The 27,862-nt window shown below is 25.1% G+C and overlaps 11 protein-coding genes across 11 annotated transcripts; 4 read left to right on the top strand and 7 right to left on the bottom strand.

The window, feature by feature from the left end:
• Positions 1-819: 819 nt before the first annotated feature.
• On the top strand, positions 820-2,975 carry DICPUDRAFT_55517 (uncharacterized protein; the record flags this gene model as incomplete). Its single annotated transcript, XM_003288556.1, has 1 exon — positions 820-2,975. The coding sequence occupies exon 1, from the start codon at positions 900-902 to the stop codon at positions 2,973-2,975; it is 2,076 nt and encodes a 691-aa protein (XP_003288604.1). The 5' UTR covers positions 820-899.
• A 1,287-nt stretch (positions 2,976-4,262) lies between these two features.
• On the top strand, positions 4,263-6,216 carry DICPUDRAFT_79397 (uncharacterized protein; the record flags this gene model as incomplete). The annotated part of the gene is made up of 2 exons (XM_003288557.1): positions 4,263-5,337; positions 5,414-6,216. 2 exons carry the CDS (start codon positions 4,263-4,265, stop codon positions 6,214-6,216), a joined length of 1,878 nt encoding a protein of 625 aa, XP_003288605.1.
• A 123-nt stretch (positions 6,217-6,339) lies between these two features.
• On the bottom strand, positions 6,340-8,628 carry DICPUDRAFT_152862 (uncharacterized protein; the record flags this gene model as incomplete). The annotated part of the gene is made up of 2 exons (XM_003288568.1): positions 6,340-7,853; positions 7,992-8,628. The coding sequence occupies 2 exons, from the start codon at positions 8,626-8,628 to the stop codon at positions 6,340-6,342; spliced, it is 2,151 nt and encodes a 716-aa protein (XP_003288616.1).
• A 526-nt stretch (positions 8,629-9,154) lies between these two features.
• Positions 9,155-9,403, bottom strand: DICPUDRAFT_152863 (uncharacterized protein; the record flags this gene model as incomplete). Its single annotated transcript, XM_003288569.1, has 1 exon — positions 9,155-9,403. One exon carries the CDS (start codon positions 9,401-9,403, stop codon positions 9,155-9,157), a length of 249 nt encoding a protein of 82 aa, XP_003288617.1.
• Positions 9,404-12,359: 2,956 nt separating this feature from the next.
• Positions 12,360-16,930, top strand: ABCC3 (uncharacterized protein; the record flags this gene model as incomplete). The annotated part of the gene is made up of 4 exons (XM_003288558.1): positions 12,360-12,664; positions 12,747-13,014; positions 13,137-13,532; positions 13,616-16,930. 4 exons carry the CDS (start codon positions 12,360-12,362, stop codon positions 16,799-16,801), a joined length of 4,155 nt encoding a protein of 1,384 aa, XP_003288606.1. The 3' UTR covers positions 16,802-16,930.
• Positions 16,931-17,704: 774 nt separating this feature from the next.
• On the bottom strand, positions 17,705-18,502 carry DICPUDRAFT_34335 (uncharacterized protein; the record flags this gene model as incomplete). Its single annotated transcript, XM_003288570.1, has 1 exon — positions 17,705-18,502. The coding sequence occupies one exon, from the start codon at positions 18,500-18,502 to the stop codon at positions 17,705-17,707; it is 798 nt and encodes a 265-aa protein (XP_003288618.1).
• An 879-nt stretch (positions 18,503-19,381) lies between these two features.
• DICPUDRAFT_34318 (uncharacterized protein) lies at positions 19,382-20,384 on the top strand (the record flags this gene model as incomplete). Its single annotated transcript, XM_003288559.1, has 2 exons — positions 19,382-19,522; positions 19,605-20,384. The coding sequence occupies 2 exons, from the start codon at positions 19,382-19,384 to the stop codon at positions 20,382-20,384; spliced, it is 921 nt and encodes a 306-aa protein (XP_003288607.1).
• Positions 20,385-20,584: 200 nt separating this feature from the next.
• DICPUDRAFT_88121 (uncharacterized protein) lies at positions 20,585-21,279 on the bottom strand (the record flags this gene model as incomplete). The annotated part of the gene is made up of 2 exons (XM_003288571.1): positions 20,585-20,978; positions 21,053-21,279. The coding sequence occupies 2 exons, from the start codon at positions 21,277-21,279 to the stop codon at positions 20,585-20,587; spliced, it is 621 nt and encodes a 206-aa protein (XP_003288619.1).
• Positions 21,280-21,594: 315 nt separating this feature from the next.
• Positions 21,595-23,179, bottom strand: DICPUDRAFT_92126 (uncharacterized protein). The gene is made up of 4 exons (XM_003288572.1): positions 23,144-23,179; positions 22,745-22,894; positions 22,661-22,673; positions 21,595-22,202 (listed from the first exon to the last, which is right to left on the bottom strand). Exons 1-4 carry the CDS (start codon positions 23,171-23,173, stop codon positions 21,784-21,786), a joined length of 612 nt encoding a protein of 203 aa, XP_003288620.1. The 5' UTR covers positions 23,174-23,179; the 3' UTR covers positions 21,595-21,783.
• A 599-nt stretch (positions 23,180-23,778) lies between these two features.
• On the bottom strand, positions 23,779-23,958 carry DICPUDRAFT_152869 (uncharacterized protein; the record flags this gene model as incomplete). The annotated part of the gene is made up of 1 exon (XM_003288573.1): positions 23,779-23,958. The coding sequence occupies one exon, from the start codon at positions 23,956-23,958 to the stop codon at positions 23,779-23,781; it is 180 nt and encodes a 59-aa protein (XP_003288621.1).
• A 2,071-nt stretch (positions 23,959-26,029) lies between these two features.
• Positions 26,030-26,215, bottom strand: DICPUDRAFT_13956 (uncharacterized protein; the record flags this gene model as incomplete). Its single annotated transcript, XM_003288574.1, has 1 exon — positions 26,030-26,215. A coding segment is annotated over one exon (186 nt), but the record flags the coding sequence as incomplete, so codon positions are not given.
• Positions 26,216-27,862: the final 1,647 nt, after the last annotated feature.

Raw genomic sequence — 27,862 nt, forward strand, 5'->3', positions numbered from 1 at the left:
CCCTTTTAAGAGTCAGAAAATATTATTAATCATATATAAATAGGCTCCCAAATGATACAGTTTTATCATTTTATCTATTTTAAAACATTTCATATCTATATCTTGAAAGATAAAACTGATGAAAAAAAAAAAAATAGTTATACTTGCTTAAACCAAATAAAACTAAAAAAAAAAAATTCCTAATATAAAAATATATTATAATATTTTCGAATCCATCTATTTCTTTAAAAAAAATATTTACTATATTAAGAAAAAAAAAAAAAAAACAATGTAAAAATTCGACAATTAAATGGGATAAATTAAGAACATTGATGAGCTAAAATTAATATTTTTTAAATTCTATTTATATCAATATTATTAATATTATAATAAAGTTTCAATCTAAAAATAACACTCATACACCCAAATTTCATTCATTAAAACAATATTCACTTAAAAATACTAATAATATACACACACATCACCCACTCCAAAAAAAAAAAAAAAATAATAAAAAAAAAAAAAAAAAATATTATTTATAATTAATAGTATTTATGATTTAAATGGGAATAAAAAAAAATAATATTATTGTCATTTTTGATTTTATTTATTTCTATTTATACAACAAATTATTGGGTTTATACTTGAAATATAAAATTATATATCTAAATATACTCTCATATGTATATTTATTAATTAAATATTTTTTTTTATTATTATTATTTTTTATTTCATTTTTTTTTTTTTTTAATTTTAATTTAGTTAATTTTTTTTTTTTTTTTTTCAAATTATATTTATTTTATTTATTTATTTATTTATTAAAATTCTTTTTACTAACACATACATACACACATAAACACATATTTCAAGTGCGTACCCACACACAAAATAAAGAAATACATAAATATAAATAAATAAAAATGGTGATGAAATTGTATCCATTTTTATTTTTTATAATACTATTTATAATATTAAATAATTTATTATATTTAAATGCAATAGAACTAGACAACAGTAGCAATAACAACATTAATAATAACTATAAACAAGATAAAAATTTAAATAATGTGTTATATTTTATAAATAATTACAAAATAAATAATAATATAAAAATATGGGTTTTTTTTAATTCGAAAAATATAATAAACTCGTCAGAAGAAAAAAACCTATTTATAGATAAAATTACGGGAAAAGAACTTTCAAATGATCAAGTTATTACAATCACAGGAATATCTACCGAATCTTTGGAAAGAAGAAAAAATAGATCGATGAAGAAAGAAGAAATTATAGATGAAGCCGACTTACCAGTTTCAGAAGACTATACAAACGAAATATTAGGATGTAATGGTATAAACTCTACAATTTCTCTAGGTCACAAATCAAATTGGTTAAATTCAATATCAATAAATATCAAATTCGAATATAGTGATAAAAGCAGTTTAAAATCAATATTGCAGTGTATAGTTGAAAAAAATTTTGTTAATAACATTGATATTATAAAAAAAGGAATAAAACGACCAAAGATAAAAAAAGAATATTCAAACTCAAATAGAATCATTAAAGAAACCGATATAAATGATTTAAATATTAAAAGTGAAAGTAACATTTTTTCAGATGATTTTTATGGGGATTCAATCAAACCAATCAAACAGCTCAAAATAGACAAGTTGCATAAAAAAGGATACCATGGAGAAAATATAACAATATTAGTAATAGATGATGACTTTTATCTCAAACACCCAGCATTTAAAACAATGACTGTAATTGATCAAAAAGAATTCTTTAATTCAAACAATCAAACCAAAACTAATGAAGATCTTAGAAGTAAAGGATTAAAAGAAAATGGTGAAAATTTTCATGGTACTTCAGTTTTATCAGTAATAGGGGGTTTTGAAGTTGGTAAAATAGTAGGTCCTGCATACAAATCCAAGTATCTATTGGGTAAAATTAAAGTCTCTGAAGAAGAAGATTCAACTTTTGAAGAGGACCAATTTATTGCAGCATTGGAATGGGGAGAAAATAAGGGTGCCCAAGTGATATCAAGTAGTCTTTCATTTTGCTTAAGTTTAGATTACAGTTATTTTAATTTAGATGGTAAACAATCACTAACTACAAAAGCTGCCAACATTGCTATCGAAAAGGGCATTGTGTTTGTAAATGCCATGGGTAACGACGATTTTAGTATATTCGGGGGTCCAAATGATGGCGAATATGTAATAGCTGTAGGCGCTGTCGATGAATATGGTGGTATTGCAAGTTTTTCATCTGTGGGACCAACTGCCGATGGAAGATATAAACCAGAAACACAAGCAATGGGAATAAATGTTAATGTCGCAGATGTTTTATCGAATACAAAATACTCTGAATTTAGTGGGACAAGCTTTTCAACTCCATTAATAGCTGGTGCTGTAGCTCTTTTAATTCAAGCTCACCCAACTTGGACCCCCAAACAAATCCACCAGGCGATCATAGGAGGCAGTATATGGTCTTCAAGCCCCCACTATTTATTAGGATATGGTCTTCTAGATAGTGAAAAGGCATTAAATTTCAAACCAATGTTAGGAAGTTGTTCTTATACAGGTTGCTCTAATAATGGAATTTGTTGTAAAGATAAGTGTATATGCCCAACTGCTTACTATGGTGAATTCTGTCAATATAAAAGAATTGAATGTGGATACAGATGCCAATACGATTTTCCAAACTCTACTCAATGTCAAAAAAATAGCATGGGAAACTCTTATTTATGTGTTAACAAATATGAAAAAAAACAAAAAATATTAGAAAATAATCAAAATCCACTTATATTACAGATTAAAAATTGCGAAGATACAACTAATTTCAATGATAGTTTCGAAGAGTTTAAAGTAACAAAACCTCCATTAATAATAATGAGCTTCGATGGTACTCATAACTCAAATTCAGCATTTAAAGATGTCGACATCTCTTTTAATAAAGTATTATTAATAGCTTTATTAATTTTTTTAATAATAAACTAATAAAGTAAAAAATAAGATTAAATACTATCGTTATCATCACTTTTTACCGAATATTGTTAGGGTATTCATTTTTCGATTTTTTAACATTAGATATACGCACATATTAATAATAATAATAATATTTAAATCATAATCAATTTATATAAATATATATGTATTTTAAAATTCATAAATATTGTTAAGAGGATTTTTAAATTTAAATATTTTGCTATATCAAATAACTGCCATAATATTTATTAAATAATATTTTTATGTATTTTAAATTAATAAATCTTTGATATTATTTTTATTTTCTTTATTTTCTTCTTCATTAGAAAACCTGCCCTTTTTTAAATAAGAGAGATCTAAGTCTAGCAAGTCAACGTTAATAAAATCTTGAATGTTGGGATTCATTATGTTTGGGTTCCATCTTCTTTTTTTTTTATTGATTTAATTATGCTAATATGTCCTTTTATGGCATTAGATAAATCTTCGGGTGCTTTTATATAGTTTTGACCACATTCTTCTGTGCAACCTCCCATATCAAAAATATCATCCCAAAGGAAATATCTGTAAGAAAACCTTACAAAGTAAAATTGTGGTTGTGGAGGTTGTTATTATATGATTTTTCAATTATATTTAAAATATTAAGTTTTTTATTTATATATAAACTTTATGTAATTTAAAAAAATATAAAACAATTTAAAAATAATAGTAAAAATAACAATATTAACAATAATAAATATTAATTCAATTTTTTTTTTTTTGGTTTCATGTATTTTGTGTATTGTTTTTATTTGCAAATGTGTGAGTGTGAGTGGGGGTTTTTCCTATTTTTCCATCTTTAGACTGGGTGATGTGAGCATTTAAAAACAACATTGACATACCCACACACATTCATTTTTTACCCCCACCATTGCTTTTTATTATTTTTTCTTTATTATATTTAATATATTTTTTTTTTAATTTAATTTTTTACCTTTAATTATTATTTTTTTATTACCAATATTATACAAATAGATAGCAATAAAACTAAAAATAGATCTCTTGTATTTTATCATGTCAGCTTAACTTCTATATTATATCATCACCCTCTTCTATATAATGATCATTTAATATTTAATTATTATAATAATACAATTTCATACCATTATTTAATTATAATTATAATTGTATATATTATTTTTTTTTTTTTATAAAAAAATTATTATCAATTTTAAAAAAATTAATTTACACTCCCCATAAATAACCAACATAATAATTAATTAATCATAATAATAATATATATAATTATAAAACAAAAAGAAAATGAAACTAACCTTAATTTTATTTCTTTTTTTATATCTAATAAACTATTCAAATTGTAATAATGATAATAAAAAATTAACAGAAAAATTAAAAAATGCATTAAATGAAAATAATAAAAATAATAAAATAAAAATATGGGTATTTTTTAATTCAAAAGATTTCAAAATAGATAATAATAATAATAATTATATAGACAATGACTATATGCTATCATTAACAAGTTTAAATAAAGAATCAATAGAAAGAAGACTAAAAAGAGGTTCTCATAAACACTCAATAATAGAGGAAAGCGATTTACCAGTTTCTGAAAAATATATTAATCAAGTATTACAATGTGGAAATGATAATGAAATACAAATTCATCAACGTTCAAATTGGTTAAATTCGATTTCAATCACAATAATTTCCAATAATATGGAAAATATTAGAAACCATGTAATTCCATGTATCAGTTCAAAACCATTTGTTGAATCCATCGATTTGGTATCAAAATTTAAAAAACCAACAATAGATCAACAAACCAATCATGTGCAACACAAAAAGAATAAATTTAATAAATTAAACAATATAAAACTATTACAAAAATCCAAGAACAACAATGGAGACTCTGACATGGATATGGGAAATGAAAATTTATTTAATGAAGATTTTTATGGTCAATCTTATAGACAAATAAAGCAACTAAATATAGACAAACTACATAAACTTGGGTTTGACGGAACAGGTGTAATAATATTAATAACAGATACTGGGTTTTATAAACAACATGAAGTTTTCAAAAATTTAAATATATTAGGGGAATACAATTTTATTGAAAAAAATAATAGGATTGAAGATGAATTTAATGGAACTTCAGAATCAGTTGAATTTTCGCAAAATGATCATGGAACAGCAACACTATCAGTTTTAGCCGGTTTTAAAAAAGGGCATTTGGTTGGGACCGCATATAATGCATCATTTTTATTAGCAAGAACAGAATCATTAGATATGGAGGATGTTATTGAGGAAGATTATTTTGCATCAGCAATCGAATGGGGTGAATCAAGGGGAGCCCACTTGGTATCATGCAGTTTAGGTAAGTTTTCTAATATGCAAATTGTTTAAAGAAAATTGTTTAAAGGAAATTATTCATTTTCTAATTTTTTATTTAGGTTATCAAGATTGGTATAATGTGGCATCAGATTTAAATGGAAAAATTTCACATATGACTAAAATTGCTGATTTAGCTAGTAAAAAGGGTATGGTTGTTGTTTCAGGTATTGGGAATTCGGGTGAGGATGGTTTAGGAGCACCAGCCGATGGAAACTATGTAATAGCAGTCGGGGCAGTGGATGCAAAAGGCAAGAGAGTAGATTTTAGCTCTGTAGGACCAAGCAGTGATTCAAGAATCAAACCTGAAGTTATGGCTTTAGGAAATGAAGTATATTTAGCAGGAATAATGAATACCACCAACTATGTTTATTATAACGGGACAAGCTTTAGCTGCCCAATCGTCGCTGGAGGTATTGCATTATTAATACAAGCCCATCCCAACTGGACCCCATATCAAATCTATGATGCAGTAGTTAGAAGTGCATCAAACTCATCCCACCCAGATGTTTACAATGGATTTGGTTTATTTGATGCATATGCATCTTATAAATATAACCCAGAGGAAGGAGACTGTTCAAATCTTGGATGCAGAAATGGAGGAGTTTGTATTAATAAAGAATGTATATGCCCACAAGGATACTATGGATATTTATGTCAATATGAAAAAATAAAATGTGGTACTCGATGTCACCAACTAAATGGAACATGCCAAGTAGGCGACCATATAAGTAGCCCCTCCTATTTATGTTTAAACACTATTCACCTTGAAGAGGATACACCATACCAGCTATCCACAAGATTATTGACAAATTTTTATATTTTAAATTTGCTATTTTTAATAATTATATTTTTAATACAATAAATAAAAAACTATTTTAAAAAATATAACTATTTATATCCTTTTTTTTTTTTTTTTTTAAATTTTTAATTTTTTTTTAATTTGTTTATTTATTTTATTTAATCAAAAAGTTTTTAATTGAATGATTTATTTATTACCTTCTTCTCTCTTCTTTTTGAATTCTTCAGTAAGAGTATTGAAAAGTTCACGTGAGACTTGGTTGTGTTTTAAGTATTCCATTGAAAATTCACCTTTACCTTGAGTCATTGAACGGAGTTCAGTAGAGTAACCAAACATATTATTTAATGGAACTTCACATTCGAAAGTAACTGATTCACCTTGTGATGTAGTATTTGTGATAGCACCCTTTCTACGATTAATACCTGAAATAACTGGACCTTGGAACTCTAATGGGATGGCAACTTCTACCTTCATAATTGGTTCGAGAATACTTGGAGTACCTTCGTCAAAGGCTTCTCTGAAAGCACCAGCGGTAGCAATTCTGAAAGCTAACTCACTAGAATCGACACTGTGAGTAGCACCATCATTAACAACAAATTTAACACCAACAACTGGATGACCAATTAATGGACCTTTAGTAATTGAATCATTGAAACCTTTTCTAATAGCTTCAACAAAGTTTGGTGGAATGGCAGTACCAACGACATCATTAACAAATTCGTTTTCCATATTTTCTTGTGGTTCAGCATAACCAATCATTTTAGCGTATTGACCTTGACCACCAGTTTGTTTCTTGTGAGTGAATGAATAGTCACCTCTATTTTGAATAGTTTCACGGTAAGCTACTAATGGCTTACCAACGACAGTTTCTACATTGTATTCTCTCTTCATACGTTCAACGTAAATTTCTAAATGGAGTTCACCCATACCAGAGATAATAATTTGACCTGAATCTTGATCTGATTCAACTCTGAAAGTTGGATCTTCTTTTTGGAATTTGCTAAGAGCTTTGCTGAAATTAGCTTGACCATCTTTAGTTTTTGGTGCGATGGATAAAGACATAACTGGCTCTGGGACGTGCATTGAAGTCATAGTGTATGAAAGATTTTGATTTGCAAAAGTATTACCTGAATAACAATCGACACCAAACATAGCGCAAATTTCACCAGCACCTACTTCTTGTACTTCTTCCATTTCATTTGCATGCATTCTAACTAAACGTGGAACTTTAATTGTTTTATTTAAATTTACATTTTTGATCATATCACCTCTCTTTAAGGTACCTTGATAAACTCTAATATATGTTAATTGACCGAAACGACCTTCTTCTAATTTGAAAGCTAAACCAACAAATGGTTTCTTTGGGTCAGTATAAAGTTCAACTTCAGTTTCTTTATCTTTAACAGAGGTATCAAGAGCAACAATCTTTCTATCTGTTGGTGATGGTAAGAATTTAATAACTGAATCTAATAATGGTTGAACACCAGTGTTTTTGAAAGCTGAACCCATACAAACTGGTACAACTGTACGAGCAATAGTAGTTCTACGAATTGCTTCATTTAATAAGGCTTCATCTGGCATATTAGTTGGGAAATCGTTTTCAATAATCCATTCACCTAATTGATCATCGACATTTGCAATAGTTTCAACTAATTCGATTTTCTTTTCTCTAGCAAATTCGGCTAAACCTGATGGAATATCTTCAACAACAATTTCAGATCTAAAAAATAAAAAAATAAAAATATTAATATTTTAAATTAAAATTTTAAAATAAATTAAAATAATTACCCTTTTGGACCCAAAAATATAAGCCTTATCTTTAATTAAATCAACAATACCTTCTAAGTTTGCTTCTTTACCAATTGGGATTTGAAGAGCAACAGCGTTAAGATTAAGTTTCTTTTTGAGTTGTTCAATGACATTCCATGGGTTGGCACCAAGTCTATCTAATTTATTAATGAAAACAAGACGTGGAACGTTATATCTTCTCATTTGACGATCTACAGTAATGGTTTGAGATTGGACACCACTGACACCACACATAACTAAAACTGCACCATCTAAAACACGAAGAGCTCTTTCTACTTCAATTGTGAAATCGACGTGACCTGGTGTATCAATAATATTGATGTGATTTTCACCCCATTTACAATAAGTGGCGGCAGATTGAATAGTAATACCTTTTTCACGTTCTAAATCCATAGAATCCATTTTAGCGCCAACACCATCTTTACCTCTAACTTCGTGAATTTCCTTAATACGACCAGTGTAATAAAGAATACGTTCAGTTAAAGTAGTTTTACCTGAATCAATATGTGCTGAGATACCAATATTTCTAAGATTCTTTTGATAGGCTGAATAATGTCTAAGGATTGATAATCTACCATTGGTTGAGTTATTTAAACTTGAAATTAATCCAGTTTTGTTTAAAGTAGTAAAACCACTAGCTAATCTATTTGTAATAAATGATACCATTTTTTTTTTTAATAATTAGTTTATAATAAAAAAAAAAAAAGATATTAAACAAATAATTTATGATTAAACGAACGAAATCTTTTTAAAAAAGAAAAAAAAAAAAATTTTAAAATTTAAAATTAAAAAAAAAAAAAAAATAATAAAAAAAAGATTTTCGGTTTTTTATAAAAAAAAATAAATAAATAATATGATTTTTAATTGTAATTAAAGAGTAATAATAATTTGTTCACTATCAAATTTAATTGAAATTAGTTTTATAAAAAAAAAAATAAAAAAAAAGATACATATGTTTTTTTTTTGAATATTTATTTTTTACAATTATTTTTTTATTTTTTGAACTTTTTTTTTATAAGAGTCTACAGACTTTAAATTTGTTTTATTTATTGTTACTTTTGGTTTAGTTTTTATATAAAAATAAAATTAATAAATGATTTAAATGAATTATTAAATATGATAAATAATAAACCTACCTTTTTGTTTTTTCAAAAAATTATTTATTTGATATCCATTTATATTTTGTTTAAACCTAACATCTTCTTAAATTTTGTTTGATACCTTTCTTCTTTCTGTGTTTCTTTAAGGTTTTTCTTGAAGTTTTATTCATCATACATTCTAAATCATTGCTTTGTTGGTTAATTGGTAACTCAAACTTTGGTTGTGATGGTTGAGCACTACCAGCTAAAAATGATTGTAAAAATGGAGTTGAGTTATTAACTGGAGCTGATGCAACTCTTAAATTAATTTTATTTAAACTTTGAACTAAATTTCTTAACATGTTGTTAAACTGTGAAATAAAAAAAAAATGAAATGAAAAGAAATGAAAAAAAAAATTTTAAAAATAAAAAAAAAAATTAAAAAATAATAAATAATAAAATTTAAAAAAATAAATAAATTTATTGTTTAGTAATAATAAATTCAATAAGACAAATTGGGGAAATAAGGTCAAGCATTTAAAAAATCAAGTATAGTGGGTTAAAAATAAATATATTTTTTTTTAAATAAATTTTTTTCAATTTTTTTATTGTTTATTTATTATTAAGGTATAATTTATTTTTATTTAAATAAAGTAATTAAAAATGATGAGATAAATAAAACTATTGTTGATGAAGAGTTATCTGTTGTTGAGCTTCGGATAAACTGGTACTATTGGTGGAAGAGGAAGTTTCCACAGAGGTGTTGTTGTTTGGTGAGTTAGTTAGTTCTGGTTCTGGTTCAATTAAACTGAAGCAGTTTCATCAGTTTTATTAGTGCTAGAAAAGTTGAAATTTATACAGAGTTTTTAATTAAAGGTGATTCTTGTAGAAACAATGGTAAAACTATTGCTCTTTTTTTTCAAACAAAACAACTTAAAATTATTTTTATTCAGAGTACCTGCTTATCAAAAAATCAAATCTAAAAAAAAAAATACCTAAAAATTATTTTTATCAATTTCAATTCATCAAAATAAGATACAAAAAAAAAAAAAAAAAAAAAAAATTTTAATAATAATAATAATAATTATAATAATAATAAACAAAATATTTAATTAATAATAATAAATAAAAAGTATATTTAATAATAGTTTTTTTTATATTTTTTTTTTTTATTTTTATTTTTTTAATTTCATAAAATATTAATGAAAATACCATAAGCTTAGATATTGAACTGTTTTTTTTTTACGAAAATTTTATTATTTGAGTTCTTTACATGAAAGATTGTCCTAATCCGCCAAATACAATATAAAGATTTGTAAGAGGTTTTTTTCACGGACAGAGAGAAAGTCACTATTTCCACGGCGAAATTCTTCCTAAATAGAAATTTGCTACTATTATACTTGGTGTACATCTATTTCAAATAAAATTAAAGAAAAAAAAACCTTAAATTCTACATAAAAAAAATAAACAAATAAAACAAAAAGAAGATATTAAACAATTTTTTATTTATTTTATAATTAAACTTAAAAATGGTTTATAATTATTTATTTTAACGATAAAAAAAAAAAAATGAAAATAATTTTTTTTTTTTTAAACTATAAAATGTCCCATAAACTCTATAAAAAATAAAATAATATTTTACAGAAATATATTCATTAGAGTTCTTTACATGAAAGATTGTCCTAATCCGCCAAATACAATATAAAGATTTGTAAGAGGTTTTTTTCACGGACAGAGAGAAAGTCACTATTTCCACGGCGAAATTCTTCCTAAATAGAAATTTGCTACTATTATACTTGGTGTACATTCATTTCAAATAAAATTAAAGAAAAAAATTAAAATAATCGGTTTGATTAGTTATTACCAATAATCAAATTTATTGTAATATTTTAATTATTACTAACCAAATTTATTAAAATAATAAATAAATTTATAGTAAATAATAAAAGAATATTTAATGAAAGAATATTTAATGAAATATATATAATTTAAAAAAATAAAAAAATTAAAATTTTTACAACAATTTGTTGTAGCTTTCAAAATTTTTTATTTTGTGTAATATTTATTTTAAAAAAAAAATTATTAAGTTTTATATCAACAGTGTTTTGAATTGGGTAGCAAATGATCAATTATTATGTCTATGATTATCGTTATCCATCCAAAAAAAAAAAAAATTGAAAAAAAAGAAAAGTTTTTTAATCTGGGCCGAGTTGAACAAATTGCAATTAGAACCATTTGGATATTTCTTTGGAAAATATTTTGGTTTAAATAAAATAATTTTTATGTCAATAATAATATTAATAATAATAATAATTATAATCAAAGAAATAAAATTATTTGATTGGTAATAATTTGTTTTTACTTAAAAAAACAAATCGAAAATTATAAAAAGTTAATTTTTTAAGACACATATAATTGATTTTAGCGAAAGAGTGGGTTGTATTATAAAAAAAATAATTGAAAATGTGAGAAAAAAAAAAAAAAATAAAATTGATGTGTTGATTTTTGATGAAAAAAGTGTCATAATGATTAGGTTTTATAACTATTTGATTTTTTTTTTATAAAATACTCATAATAGTTGGGGTTAAATTTTTATTTTGTTTATGTTAAAAATATTTTTTTTTGAGATTTTTAGACCATTTTATTTAAAAAAAATTATTTTTAAATTGAAAAAAAAATATAAATAAATTTTGGGATGGTGATATAAATAAATTTCAATGATGCCATTTCCTATTTTAGATAGAAAATTATTTTTATATTTTTTTTTGTGTATTTATATAACCCTTGCAAAAAAATTTTGCAAAAACGTAATTGTTGCATAAAAAAATAAAATAAAAAAAAAAATAAAAATTTAAAAATTTAAAAAAAAAAAAAAAAAACTTTTGTTCCACAAGATTCTTATTTATAGTTTTTTTTTTTATTTTTTTATTCTCTTATTTATAAATAACAACAAAATAATAAAAATAAATTTGTATTGCTTATTTATTTATTCATTTATTTATAAAATTTATAATAATTAATTTTTTATAGATCTATAAAAATAATTAAGATTTTTTTAAAAAAAAAAAAAAAAAATTAAAAATAAAAAAAAAAAAAATATAATTTTAATTAATTAGTTTTTAATTTTTCATTTTAGTAATATAATAGTATAATAGTATAATAGTATAATAGTATAATTGTATATTTATAATATATATTTATTATTGCATTTATTATTTATTTATTTTTTTTATAAATTTAGTATAAGTTTTTTTTTTCTATAATTTTTTTTTTGTCTTTTGTAAAGGAAAAAGAAAGATTATAAAAAAGAAAGAAACTATGAGTGGAGATGATTCCTTCAAAGAGGTGGAATTAGAGCCACATACACCAGGCGACAAATTAGATAAAAAATCAAAGAAAGAAAAGAAAGAAAAGAAAATTGGTTTCGGCGGTAAAAAATCAGCCGAAGAAAACGCATGGTTTATATCAAAAGCAACATTTGGATGGGCCGATAAATTTGTTTATCATTGTTTCAGACATGTATTACAACTCGAGCACATTTGGGATTTAGCATCATACGATAAATCTGAATTTTTAGAAAAAAAAATTAGAGAATCATGGGAAGTCGAATTAACAAAACCAAAGTATGTATATTTTTTTATTATAATGATTATCATTATTTATAAAAATTTAAAATATTAATTTTAATTTTTTTTTTTATTTTAGACAATATTATATGAGAGCAGCATTCAGAGCATTTGGTTTATATTTTATGTTGAGTTGGTTTTTCTATGCATTTTACGCAGCATCACAGTTTGTAGGTCCAGAAATTTTAAAGAGAATGGTAAAGTTTGTAACACTAAGCAGATTAGGTGTTTCCGATGAAGATCCAAATATGGGTTATTATTATGCATTAATTTTATTTGGTAGTGGTATGGTTGGTTCATTTTGTTTATATCAATCAAATATGATTTCAGCAAGAACTGGTGATCGTGTAAGTTTAATATATATATATATATATAATTAATAAACAAATAATAGATAATAAATAAAAAAAAATAGTAATTATAATTTTTAATTTTACTAATTTTTAAAATTTTTTTTTTAATTTTATAGTTAAGATCAGTTATTGTTTTAGATGTTTATAAAAAAGCATTAAGATTATCAAATTCAGCTAGAGCTGGTACATCACCAGGTCAAATTGTAAATTTAATGAGTAATGATGCTCAGCGTATGGTTGAGGTATTCCAATTGGTAAATAATGGTGTTTTTGCACTTCCACAAATTATTGTTTCAATTGTATTATTATATCGTGCAATTGGTTGGCCCACATTCATAGGTTTAGCATTAATGATTATAGCAGTTCCATTCAATGGTATTGTAGCAAAGAAATTAATGGCAGTTAGAATGAGTATGGTTAAATTTACAGATATTCGTGTTAAAACAACAAATGAAATTTTACAAGCAATCAAAATTATTAAATTATATGCTTGGGAAGATAGTTTTGCAAGAGTAAGTGAATAGTATTAAAATAATATCAAATAAATTAATAAAACTTATTAACAATTTTTCATTATTTTTAAAATATTATATAGAAAGTTATCGAAAGAAGAGAAGCTGAAATTAAATTATTATTTACTTTTTCACGTTATAGAGCAGTTTTAATTGTTTTTGTAGCAGCTCTTCCAACTGCAGTTTCAGTTTTAGTATTTTCAACTTATTATGGTGTTAGTGAAACATTTGATGCTGGTGAAATTTTTGCAGCTTTAGCTTATTTAAATATTCTTCGTGTTCCATTAGGTTTCCTTCCAATTATTGTTGCACTTATGGTTCAGATGCAAGTCGCAGCTAATCGTGTTACAGAATTTTTATTATTACCAGAAATGAAACGTGTAAATGAAATCACTGATGAATCAGTACCAAATGGTGTTTATATGAAGGATGCAACCCTTTCTTGGAATTCTGCAAAGAAAGACGAAACATTTGGTCTTAAGAATATGGATATTAGTTGCTCAGGACCAAGTTTAACAATGGTTGTTGGTTCAGTTGGTTCAGGTAAATCTTCATTACTTCAAGCTTTATTGGGTGAAATGGATATGGTAGAGGGAGAGCTTTCAATTAAAGGTTCAATCGCATATGTTGCACAACAAGCATGGATTATTAATGCCTCTCTTAAAGATAATATTTTATTTGGAAAACCATATATCGAATCCAAATATAAAAAAGTTTTAGAAGTATGTGCTCTCGAACGTGATATCGAACTTTTCCCACAAGGTGATTTAGTCGAAATTGGTGAACGTGGTGTAAATCTTAGTGGTGGTCAAAAACAACGTGTATCTATTGCTCGTGCTGTTTATGCTGATGCCGATGTTTACATTTTAGATGATCCATTATCTGCTGTTGATGCTCATGTCGGTAAACATCTTTTCCACAAATGTTTCAAAGGTGTTTTAAGAAATAAGACCGTTATCCTTGCAGCCAATCAACTTAATTATCTTCCATTTGCAAGCTATTGTTATGTATTAAAAGAAGGTCAAGTTAGTGAAAAAGGTACTTATCAACAATTGGTTAATTCACAAAAAGAGTTTTCAGTTTTACTTCAAGAGTATGGTGTCGATGAAACATCAATCACTGATGGAAGTGAAGAGGTTTTACCATTAGATTCAGAAGAAATCCTTATCGAAGAAAAGAATAAAGAATTAGAAAAACCAGTTTTGAAAAATAAAGATGGTACTCTTACCTCACAAGAAGAAAGAGAAGAAGGTGCTGTTGCTCTCTGGGTATATTGGAAATATTTCACAGTTGGTGGAGGTTTTGTTTTCTTTATTGCATTTGTTTTCTTCCTTTTAGATACTGGTACACGTACATTTGTAGATTGGTGGTTATCCCATTGGCAAAGTGAAAGTATTAAGATTAACGCAGCTGATGGTAGTAGTTACTCTGGTGAACCATATTCTGGTCTCACTAATATTCAATTCCTTGGTATTTATATTGGTCTTGGTGTAGCATCCATTGTTTTCTCTGCTTGTCGTAACTTTATATTCTTTGACTACACTGTCAGAGCTTCAAGAGCCTTACATCATCAATTATTCGAAGCACTTTTAAGAGCTCCAATGTGGTTCTTTGATACTACTCCATTAGGTCGTATCATCAATCGTTTCACCAGAGATCTCGATGGTATTGATAATCTTATCGCCGCAGCAATCAATCAATTCTTTGTTTTCTTCTTAACTGTCATTGCTACACTTATTATCATCTCAATTATTACTCCATTCCTTTTGATCCCATTAGCCCCAATCATTATCATTTTCTACATCTTACAATATTTCTATCGTTTCACCTCCAGAGAATTACAACGTTTAGAAGCTATTTCACGTTCACCAATTTTCTCACATTTCTCTGAAACCTTAAATGGTGTCGTTTCAATCAGAGCCTACAAGAAAGAACAAGAAAATATTTTAACAAATCAATACCGTTTGGATAATAATAATAAATGTTATTTAACTCTTCAAGCTATGAATCAATGGTTAGGTTTAAGATTGGATTTCTTAGCAAATTTAATTACTTTCTTTGCCTGTTTATTCATTACAATCGACAAGGATACAATTTCAACTGCATATGTAGGTCTTTCCCTCAGTTATGCCTTAACCTTAACAAGTAATCTTAATCGTGCTACTTTACAAGCTGCTGATACCGAAACTAAAATGAACTCTGTCGAACGTATTACCCATTACATCAGAGGTCCAGTCGAAGCCCTTCAAATTACTGATGTTCGTCCACCACCAAACTGGCCAGAACATGGTTCAATCACTTTTGACAATTTAATTATGCGTTATCGTGAAGGTTTAGATCCAGTATTAAAAGGTATTTCTTGTGAAATTAAACCAAAAGAAAAGATTGGTATCGTTGGTAGAACAGGTGCCGGTAAGAGTTCAATTGCATTAGGTCTTTTCCGTTTAGTTGAAGCATCAGAAGGTCGTATCTTAATTGATGGTGATGATATCTCTAAATTTGGATTAAAAGATTTACGTCGTAATTTAAGTATTATTCCACAAGATCCAGTTTTATTCTCTGGTACTTTAAGAGACAATCTCGATCCATTTGGCGAACATGAAGATTCTGTACTTTGGGCTTTACTCGAAGATATTCAATTAAACAATGCCGTCTCACAATTAGAAGGTGGTATAGATTGTAAGGTTACTGAAAATGGTGATAACTTTAGTGTTGGTCAAAGACAATTAATTTGTTTAGGTCGTGCTTTACTTAGAAAACCAAAAATTTTAGTACTCGATGAAGCAACTGCTTCAGTTGATGGTAATACTGATTCATTAATCCAAAAATGTGTCAGAGAAAAATTCAATAATTGCACAATTCTTACTATTGCCCATAGATTAGGTACAATTATGGATTCAGATCGTATTATGGTATTAGATGCTGGTAAAATTTCAGAGTTTGATACTCCATGGACCCTTTTACAAAATCCAGAAGGTCTTTTAACTTGGTTAGTTTCAGAAACTGGTCCACAAAACAGTGTTTATTTAAGAAAACTTGCCAAGGCTAAACATGACGGTATTTCATTAGAACAATTAATCGAATTAATGAATGAAGCAAATAAACTTGAAAATCATGACGAAATTAAAACACCACTCAAAAAATCAACAAAAGAAAACGAATCAGAAGTCAATAATAGTATTGATAATGACAACAACAACAACAACAATACAGTTGGCGAAAACGAAGAAAAAGTAGACGATGATTCATCCTCATCAAAAAGCGAATAAATCAATAACAATATAAAATAATAATTTAAAAAAAAAAAAAAAAAGTATTTATTATTTTTTTTTACATCTTTTTTTTTAAAACTAAAATAAATACCTTTTTTTGAAAAAATAAAAATCTTTTTTTACATTAAATTTTCTGTTTAATCATTTATTATTCCAGTTAATTTGAATATTTTTATTACTAATTGTATAAAATATTTTTTTTTTTTTTTGATTAACATGAATTGATATAACAGAGCCACCTAAACTATTACCAAGCTGATTCATTATCAGAAAACGAGGTGCTACCAGATGAAGCAACATTGATTTCGTGGGGAAGAGAGTTCATTAATGAAACTAATCCTATATTTTCCAACTTTGAATGAATTGTTTTTTTTAAAAAATATATAAAAAAAAAACAAATTATAATATTTTTTTTTTAAAAAATGGGTGATTAAAATAAATATTATTATATTTATATGTTGTTTTTTCTTTAATTTATTTATAAAAAATCCACGTAAGAATTTCACCTTACAACCATCTCATCCCTGAGATAGACGATCATCAATGAATAATAGAAATGATAGAATCAAAACTATTACTCGGCTTCCCGCTTATGTAAAGTGAATGTGCATCTTCATCCGTGGGGTTTTTGAGAAAAATTATTGATGAATAATTTTAATAGACGATACTAATAGAAATGATCCAAAGAGTAAGGTCTGATTTGAAAAAATAAACAAGAATCAAAAAAATATGAGGCCCAAAAAAATTAAATTTATGGGTTTAAATTTAATTCGGTTTTTTTTTTTTTCATTTATTATTTTACAAAAAAAATAAAAAAAATAAAACGTGACCTTAAAAATGAAAATAATGAAAAAAAAAAAAAAAAAGTTTTTTATTAATTAAATATTATATTATTTTTTATTATATATTATTATAATCATTTTTAATATTTTCCCAAACATTTAAATTATAGTTATAAATTTGGTTTGCTTTAAAGTGATTATTTTGTAAAAATGATTCTGCATCTTTTAGGGATACCTCTTCAATTGAATGTAAAGAGGGTATATTATTGATAGTTTGAATAAAATTATTAAAAACTTGATCCTTGGTATGATAACGGTCTTTTAATTTGCAAAGAAAAGATAAATGATCTCTATTTTGTCTGTATTCTGGTATTTTTTCGGGTTGTTTCAAACAAGACATCATATTGTCATCTTTAAAGTCCCACAAGAATGAGGTGTGATGTAAAAACTTTTCTTTGCAAAATGATTGGGCATTTCCACCAAATTTACGTTCACCAAATGCATAGTCATGCTCTTGTAATGAAAAATCTTGATGTGGTATAAAAACTTTATTGTAAAAATGTTCAGCTGACCATTTCATAATATCTTTTGGGTAAAATGATTTCATATGTGGATAAAACTGTTTGAATGAATTGAACTCCAATAGAATTGATGAAAAAATTGTATTTTCGTCTGCTACAACTGTACCACCACCTGAAAAACGTCTCATTGTTTGAATGTTTCTTTCCTTTGTTTGTTTTAAATTTACTAATTTATCAGCTTTGCCCGATACACCCACAATTACGATTGGTTCGGGTGTTCCTTCATTTAAAATAATCCAATTACCTGTATTTGGTGTTCTATATAAAGCTTCTTCTAATTGCAATTGTTTTAAAATTGGGAAATTTTTTAATTTTAAAATTTTTATTTTATTCATTTCCTTTTTTATTAAAAAATAATGATTATAATGCTACAATATTACTATTATTATTTTACTGTTATTATTGAATGATATTATTATTTCTATTATTTTTATTTTAATAAAAAAAAACGAAAAAAAAAAAAAAAAAAAAAAAAAAAAAATTTATTTTTTATATTTTCATTTTTTTTATATTTTTTAATATTTTTATATTTTTATATTTTTATATTTTTAATTAATATTCACACAATTTATTTCTTAAATATTATCCAATCATATTTATAAAAAATAATTTTAAAACAATAAATAATAAACCTTATATCATGTGACACCAAAGGTTATTTCAAATGTTATTTTCTATATTGATAATTTCAACAATCGTTTCGGATTATACCAGTAATTTAAGAATTTTACCTAACGAAGAAAATTATTTTGATAATTAATTTTAAATACACACACTTTATAAATAGATATGTTAGTGATAACAAAAATTATTTCCGGTGTATTTATTAATTTTATAATAAATGTAATAAAAAACCCAACTGGATATCCATTACCATATTTTCGAAAATAAATAGAGGTGCATAAATTTAAATATTATTTTAAAGTAAATAATAAAACAAATATAGAAAGATTTCCTTAAAAAATACTACTGTTTAATTTAAAATAATATTTTATAGAAATTAAATACATTCCAAGAAAATTTTTAATAAATTGAAAAAATCAAAAAAAAAAAAAACTTTTTTAAAAATATTTTAAATTTTAAATTTTATTTTTTTATTTAATTATTTTTTCATTTCAATAGATATTAAAACCATTTAAATAAATAAATATATACCAAATAATAAAATGAACACCCCAGGTGTAGGATCAATTAATAATAGACTATTATCACCAATGAATGATGGTATTGATCCATCCAATACAAGCGAAACATTAACATTTGTGGCAAAAGCTGAAAATGCATATGATATATCACAAGTTTTAAATACAATTTATAAACCAGAGACAGATAAAAATAAAAAAAAAGATATTCAGGTATGTAAAGATTAAAACATATATCAACCATATAAATATAGATGTATTAATTTTAATTTTTAATTTAATTTAATACATTTAGCAATATGTAACAGTTAAAATTGGACCAGCAGGTATACATTTCATAGTAGAGGAGGGTAAACACTATCAAGGCCGTGTTTCATTTAAAAGCACTTTCTTTCAAGAGTATCATTTCACACCAAATCTTACAGGAGTAGTTGCAGATCAAAACCAGCAAGAAGTAATGTTTAGGATTAGTTTATCAATGATTTTAGATTCTTTAACAATTTTTGGTAACTCGGGATATACACAGGTTCAGTTTCTTTATAAAGGTTATGGTTCACCATTAGTACTTTTATTAGAGGAGGGTAATGGTGGCGTAGAAACACATTGCTCAATCAAAACATTAGAAGCAGATGATACATTAGAATTTGATTTAATAACACCAGTTTCAAATAAAATCCTTATCGAATCGGAAAATCTATTGGAAGCATTTGGAGAATTGGACTTTACTTCAACCATTTTAAATATAGCCTTAACACCAGAATCACCATTCTTTGTATTATCAACATCTGGTCAAATGGGATCATTTAAAATGGAATATTGCAAAAAAGATACCCCAGATGAAATTTTCGAATTCTTTGATCTTTCAAACAACATAAATTTCAACTATCAATTGGCTCTCATTAAACCATGCATAAAAGCTTTAACATTAGCAAAAAAAACCCGTCTTACCCTAACTCAAGAAGGTCTGTTATCATTCACCCATATTATTCCAATTGGTTCACAACAACACTTGGTAGAATTTTTCATTTTAGCCACAACAAATCAATTTGACGAAGATATAAACATTGCCTTTTAAAAATAAAATATATAAAATAAATAACTTTTTATAAAACAAAAAGTTTGTATATAAAATAATAAAAACTAAAATTTAAATTATTAAAACAAGAAAAAAAAAAAATAGAATATTATAATATATTTATAATATTTTTATTCGATTATCCTTTATTAAATATTTACAACAACAACAACCACTACTATCTATCTATATTATTTTCTTTAGTCTTCTTTTCCTTGCTCGATAATTTCAAGCTCTATTGGTTGATATTTATTTGAACTGCTATTATTATTATTGGTGAGATTAATACCACCTCCATTATTTTTTGAATTTAAAATTGGTGAATTTGTATGTGGTGATGGAGGTATTACTATTGGTGTTGAATCTACCTCTTTGCCTCTTGATAAAGGTATATCCATTAATTCCTTTCTCATACATAAATATTCGCCAACCATTGCCATTAAAACCATACCAACTAAATGAGTTGCCCACCATGCAATACTTTTTGGAAATCCTGAAACTAACCAAACAACTACAAAATGTATAAATGTTACTGTTGCTGAATGATCTAAACATTTCTTTGATCTTTCAACTATATATTTTAAAAAAAATGATCTATATAGAACAAATAAACTAAATTAATAACCTGTAGATATTGTTTCGCAATGTGTATCTGTATTATTATTTACCCTAAAAATGAATTTATTATAAATGAACTTAAAACCACCCTTCCTTCGTTAGAATGCGCATTTAACATTTGATACCTAAACATTTGGTCCAATGTTAATGTTGAGGATGTAAATACCGAATCCAATATATATAAAACTGCTGCTAACGTTATATAATAAAGACACTGTACAGATATTATTTGTCCAATAATTAATTTTGGATCCCATTGATTATATTTATAAAACATTTTGTTGCGATATTACTATCTTGCTACAATTGTATTTTCTATATTATTTATTACTATATGTATATTTATTTATTAATTAATACAATGAATTTTATTTATTTATTTAAAAAACTATTATATTCATAAAATTTTAAAATAATTTAATAATTTAAATTTTAGAAAAAAAAAATAAAAAAAAAAAAATAAAAAAAAATAAAAATAATAAAAATAAAAAAAAAATAAAAGAAAAATTTAACCACATATACAAACACAAAAAAAAATAGTAATAAAAAAAGAAAAAAGTTAATAAACTTTTTTATAAACAATTGAAATATTGATTAATAAAACATATATTTTTTTTTTATTTATAGGATTTTTGCATTTTTTTGGTTTTTTTTTTTTTGGTTTTTTTATAAAGGGTTTTTTTTTTTTGTGTATATTTAATGGTTATCATATCATTGGTCATGATTTTAAAAAAAGTTGGGGGAATAAAAAATTAATATTTAAAATTAGCATTGTACGTGTTTAACAACAACCAGATTGTTGTGGTTGTGGTTCTGGTTGGACTTGGATACCAGTTGGGATTGGGAAAACTAAACCGTCTTCTAATTTAATGGCGTTTCTGGCAATAGTTTGGAAAGCTTGTTCAACATTAATGGCCTCTTTGGCGGAGGTTTCAAAGTATGGGATGTTACCTTTGCTTTGACACCATGAAGCAGCTCTTTTTTGTGAAACAACACGTTGATTTTCTAAATCGATCTTGTTACCTAATACAACAAATGGGAAATTATCTGGATCACGTGGACCGGCTTGGATTAAAAATTCATCTCTCCATGAGTCGAGATTTTCAAATGTTTTAGCAACATTGACATCATAACATAAAACGCAACAATCGGCACCACGATAAAAAGCAACACCTAAACTTTGGAAACGTTCTTGACCAGCTGGATATTTTTAAAAAAAAATATATTAATAAGTGAATTGTTTGATTTTTCGAGAAAAAAAAAAAAATCAAAAAAAAAAAAAAAAATAATAATATATTGAAAATTCTTTTGAAAAAAATCTTGTGAATTGCATGATTATTGATCACTGGTAAAAAAAAAAAAAAAATGAAAACCTATTCCATATTATTGATATTATCATATTATTATTATAACAATTTTTCATATTATTATGAAACTAATTTTCTGTATTGCTTTTTTTTTTCTTTCTTGGAGCTGGTTAAAAAAGTTATAAATATTTTTCGATTTTTTTTAAAAAATGAGGTGTCCTCTGTATAAAAAAACTTTATAAATTGATAATTTATTTGAATTCCTAACCATATAATCCATATTAACTTGATTTGATAAAGAAAAAAATTATAATAAAACGACAAAAAGAAAAAAATATGTATATTATTTACCTGTATCCCAAATCTAAAATAATAATTAAATAACTTATTAATATTTGTTTAAATTATAAAAAAAAAAAAAAAATTTCTACTTACTTGCATGGTGACAACTCTGTCATCAACCATTAATTCCTTGGTAAGGAAATCAGCCCCAATGGTAGCTTTATATTGATTACTGAACTTTTTATTGACATATTGGTTCATAAGTGAGGTTTTACCTACCCCAGAGTCACCAAGAATAATAACCTAAAGAAGAAGAATAAAAATACAAATAAAAATTTATTATATTATTATTATTTTTATTATTATATTATTAATATTTTTTTTTTAAAAAAAAAAAAAAAAAAAAAGAAATTAAATTAGTATAATTGAATTACTTGTTAATTTATTATTTTACTATAGTTGTTGTTGTTATAGACAATATATAAATATATTAATTGTCGTCGATGGGATTATTTATGATTTTTTTTTTTTTTTTTTTTTTTTGATTATTACTTTTAATAAAACTTTCTTTTTTGTGGCCATTTTATACAATATATATAAAAATTTATGTGAGTTTGTTAAATATAAAAAAAAAAAAAAAATAAATAAAAAAAATTTTAAAAAAATTTTAAAAAAAAATAAAAAAAAATTTTAAAAAAAATTGTTAAAAAATAAAAAATAATAATAATAATAAAAATAAAAAAAAAAGAAAAATCTTTTATAATTTTTTTTTTTTTAAAATTTAAAAAGAGAGGTATCAATTTTTTTTTTTTGAGTATTCACCTCTCTTTTAAATAAATAAATAAATAAATACTCTTATAATTTTGAGTAAAAAAATGAGTTTATTTCAAATTGATCCCCTCTTGTTTTCCAATAATTATTTAAATAAATACTCTTTTTAGGTTTCTCTCTAATTTTTTTCTTATTTTTAATCAAAGATTTAAAAAAAAAAATGGAAAAAGGAGGAATAGGGGGAAAAAGCGAAAAAAAGGATAAAAATTAATATTAAGTTAAGTGGGTGTTAAATTTAATTATTTACAAAATTTAAAATATTTTTTGTATTGTTTATTTTTTTTTATTTAAGTTTTTTTTTTTTTTAAGTTATTTTTTTTTTTTAAGTTTTTTTTTTTTAGGGATTGAAAAATATTTTAACTGTTTAGAAAATATTTGAATTCGTTTTCATCTCTTTCTAATTCCAAGTCCCTATTTTTTTTCATATCTTCTTCTTTATGGACCATGTCGTCATGACCTTGTTCTGGTTTCCAATTGAACATTCCATCTTCACTTCCAATAACTGGTTTTCTTTTTTCGTTTTTTCTACCGAACATTTTAAGTTTTTTATTTGTTTTAATATAAAGATTAACTCTTGAGGTTTATTATTTGATTTTTTTTATTTGAATTAATGATATTAAATTGAATTTTCTTATTTATAATAATTATAAAAAAAAAAAAAATAAAAAATTAAATAAAAAAAAATTTAGAGATTTAAATAATTTTTCTAAATAAGGTGTTTTAATAAAAAGCCTAATTGTTTTTTTTTAAAAAATTTTATCAAGTTATTTTTTATTTATTAAAAAATTATTATTTGGTTTATTATAAATAAAAACCTTTTAAAATAAAATAGGTTTTTTATAATAACTAAATTAAAAAAAAATAAAAAAAAAAATAAAAAAAAAAACACAAGAAAAAAATAGAGCTAAATATTAGGATTTATTTAAATATTTATTTAGGATTTAATATATAGGCAGGAGGTAGTATATATATTATATAAAAAGAAATAAAATTTTAAAAAAAAAAATTAAAAAAAAAAAAAAAAAGGATTATAGAGAGGACTGTAATGTTGTTCCTTTTAAACTTCTAATTCGGTATTTGTATTGTTTTGAGCTATTTTTTTTCTTCTAGCTATTCTTTGGTGAACTTGTTTCTCTTCTAATGATAATTCTCTTAATACTCTGGTCTAATGATTATTTAAAAAAAAAAAAATTAATATTAAATTGGTAAAAAAAATAAAAAAAAAATAAAAAAAAAATAAAAAAAAACTTACATGAACAAAAATTTCTCGTGCGAAAAAATCTCTTTTCTTTTTTTCCCAACCATTGTGTTCTGAGCAATTGGTTATACCACAATATCCAGATATTGATTCTTTAATGGGAAATATACAGTTTTGAATATTGTTTGTTGATGATGGAGTTGTTGATTGGCTATTATACAGGTTTTCAGTTTTATTTAAATTACATTGTTCTAAATTGGATGATCCAAATCTTATTTTTGCTAGTTTAACCTTTTTTTCAAATTCTGAGCTTCTCTTTTCTAAATCTTTTAATCTGTTTTCTACTTCTATTCTTTTTGCAAAGATTAGTTGTAGTTTTCCATTATCGTCATTATTTGAAGATGAAAGTCCAGTTGTTGAATTTATTGAGTTGCTTGGTGTGCTATTATGATTATGATGTTGGGTAATATTTTGATTGTGACTGGAGGGTATATTGCTCGGAATTGTTATATTGTTTTCTCTTTCTCTTTCACGTTCACGCTCTTTTCTTTTTCACGTTCGCGATCTTTTTCTCTTTCTCTTTCACGTTCGCGTTCGCGTTCTTTTTCTTTTTCTTTTTCACGCTCACGTTCACGATCTTTTTCTCTTTCTTTTTCTCTTTCCCTTTCTCTCTCTCTTTCTCGGTCTCTTTCTCTTTCTCTGTCTCTTTCTCGGTCTCTTTCTCTATCTCTTTCTCTGTCCCTTTCTCTGTCTCTTTCTCTGTCTCTTTCTCTGTCCCTTTCCCTGTCCCTTTCTCTTTCTCTTTCTCTCTCTCTTTCCCTTTCTCTTTCCCTTTCCCTCTCTCTATAACTATCTTTTGGTGAAGCAGGAGCAGCAGCAACAGCTTGTGAGCCTAATAGTGCACTCTTTTGAAGATGACTTGAATTCTTATATAAAAATTCTTTGGCATAAGATATTCCACAATCGTCACCACAATATTTTGAATTATATTTTGCATTGTTGAGACATCTTGGGATACTGCATTTCTTAGAATCGATATTGTGGCTTGTGGTTGTATGATGCTGATTATGATGGATAGTCTTTTCTTTTTCAACTATAGCTGTGCCATTGTGAGGATCACCATTATGACGTGATGATAATGATGGTGAAATTGGGGATAAAGTTAATTTTTTTGCCTCTAAGCCATTAAATGGTTTTGGTGATGGACTTGAATTAATAATTGGTGAGGGTTTGAGAATTTCAATTCTTTCTTTGATGTCTTTTTCTTTACTATCTCTTTCTTTACTTTCTCTACCTTCTTTAATTTCTTTAATTTCTTTAACCTCTTTAATTTCTTTAACTTCTTTTATTTCTTTTATTTCTTTTATTTCTTTTTCTTTTTCTTTTTCTTTTTCTCTTTCTTTTTCTTTTTCTTTTTCTCTCTTTTGGACACAGTCCTTACAAACATATAGTTTAATTCTTTTGGCATCTTTTTCAGAAATATTTACGCATGCACCATGGTACCATTCGTCACAACGGTCACAAGCAATCATAAACATATTAGAGTCATATTTCCTTTTACAAAGACAGTATAAACGGTCATCATTATTGTTCTCGATATCATCTGGCCCGCTTTCTTCAGTTTCTTGATCGGATTCAAATAAATTTGTAGATTCAGATTTTGAAATTTTATGTTTTTTTGATTTATGTTCTTTTTTGTCTTTGTGTTTGTGTGACCTCTTTTTGTGATGACGACGGTGCTTGTGATGGTGGTGATGATGATGATGTTTACCACCGCTCGTACTCGATGTTGATGAGTCATCTCTTTCAATATCTTCAATTTCTACATCTTTTTCAATAAACATTGGTTGGTCTTGTAATTCTCTTTCAATTTGTTCTTTAAGTTCTCTTTCACGTTCTCTTTCACGCTCCCTTAATTCCCTAATAATTTCCCTCTCCCTATGTTCACGTTCTTTTTGTTCTCTAATTTCTTTTTCACGTAGTTCTCTTTCTTTTAATTCCCTAATTTCCCTTTCTCTGTTTTCACGTTCTTTTTCTTCATTATTGATGACTTGATTGAATTTAATATCTTCTATTGGTTTTTGTGGTGTTATTGGTTGTTCTATTATTTCACATTTGATAATTATTTCATTTATTTTATTATCATTCTTACAGTTATTGTCAATGTTTATACTATTTTTATTATTATTTGAATCTATATTGTTTAGGTTTGATGGATCATCGTCTAAAATATCAACTTCGAAATCTTCTGATACAATTAGTTTGTTTGCCCTTTTTTCTATTATATTATCTTTATCTTCCATTTTAATATCATTGCTTCCACTACTATTTGTATTATTATCATTATTATTATTTACATTATTATTGGTTTGTTGGGTTAATTGTAGTTCAACTTTTTGGGGTGAATCAATTATAACTTCTTTATCTTCGTTATCTTCCATAATAGCTATTCTTCTTTTTCTTGGAGTGTGGCTGCCAATCAAATTATTATTATCTATATTTATATTATTATTATCTATATTTTTATCGGTATCCATATTACTATTTTCTGTATTATCCATAATTTTGTCTGTATTATTTTCTATATTGTTATTATAATTATTATTATCATTTATATTTACACTATTTAAATTTGAATTTAAATTATTATTACTATCAATATTATTATTGGCAGTTTGATTATTATCAAAGTCTTCTTTTTTACTTTGGTTGATTCTTTCTGGTTGTGGAGATAAAGGTGGTTGATTTTGAGGTTGATTTAATGATTGTTGCACTTGTTGATCTAAATTTTGTACTTGCTTTTGTGCTTGTGATGTTGGGGAAAGTTGTGGAGAAGGAGATTGAGTGCAGCCATCATCATCGTCATCATCGATACCAATGTTTTTATTTATATTCTTTCTAATTTTTATTTTAAGATGTTCTTCAGCATCAGATTCTTGGCTTGTGTTTAATTGATTTTCAATATTGTTTGATTTGATAATACTATTTCTACTATTATTTTTATTATTATTGCCATCATTATTTATATTATTATTATTTACATTTAGATTGTTTTTATTTTCTTCTTCATCAACCACTTCAACATCTACATCATCTTCTTCTAAATTCTTTTGTTTACTGTTATTATCAACAAAATATGATGGCAATAAAGGAGCTGCTGTTAAAGATGATAAAGGAGATGAGGGTGATTGACTGATAACTGATGGTGATGCTGGGGTTATATTGGAAATCGAAGAGTTTGT

This window comes from Dictyostelium purpureum, assembly GCF_000190715.1.
Source record: "Dictyostelium purpureum unplaced genomic scaffold DICPUscaffold_140, whole genome shotgun sequence".
NCBI classification, from domain to species: domain Eukaryota; phylum Evosea; class Eumycetozoa; order Dictyosteliales; family Dictyosteliaceae; genus Dictyostelium; species Dictyostelium purpureum.

Bases quoted from the DNA above. Each gene is read 5' to 3' on its own strand.
- DICPUDRAFT_92126 (XM_003288572.1), bottom strand. From the start codon at position 23,173: ATGGCCACAAAAAAGAAAGTTTTATTAAAA. The intron at 22,895-23,143 runs GTAATAATCAAA...CTTCTTCTTTAG, and splicing joins AAAAGAAAGTTTTATTAAAA to GTTATTATTCTTGGTGACTC.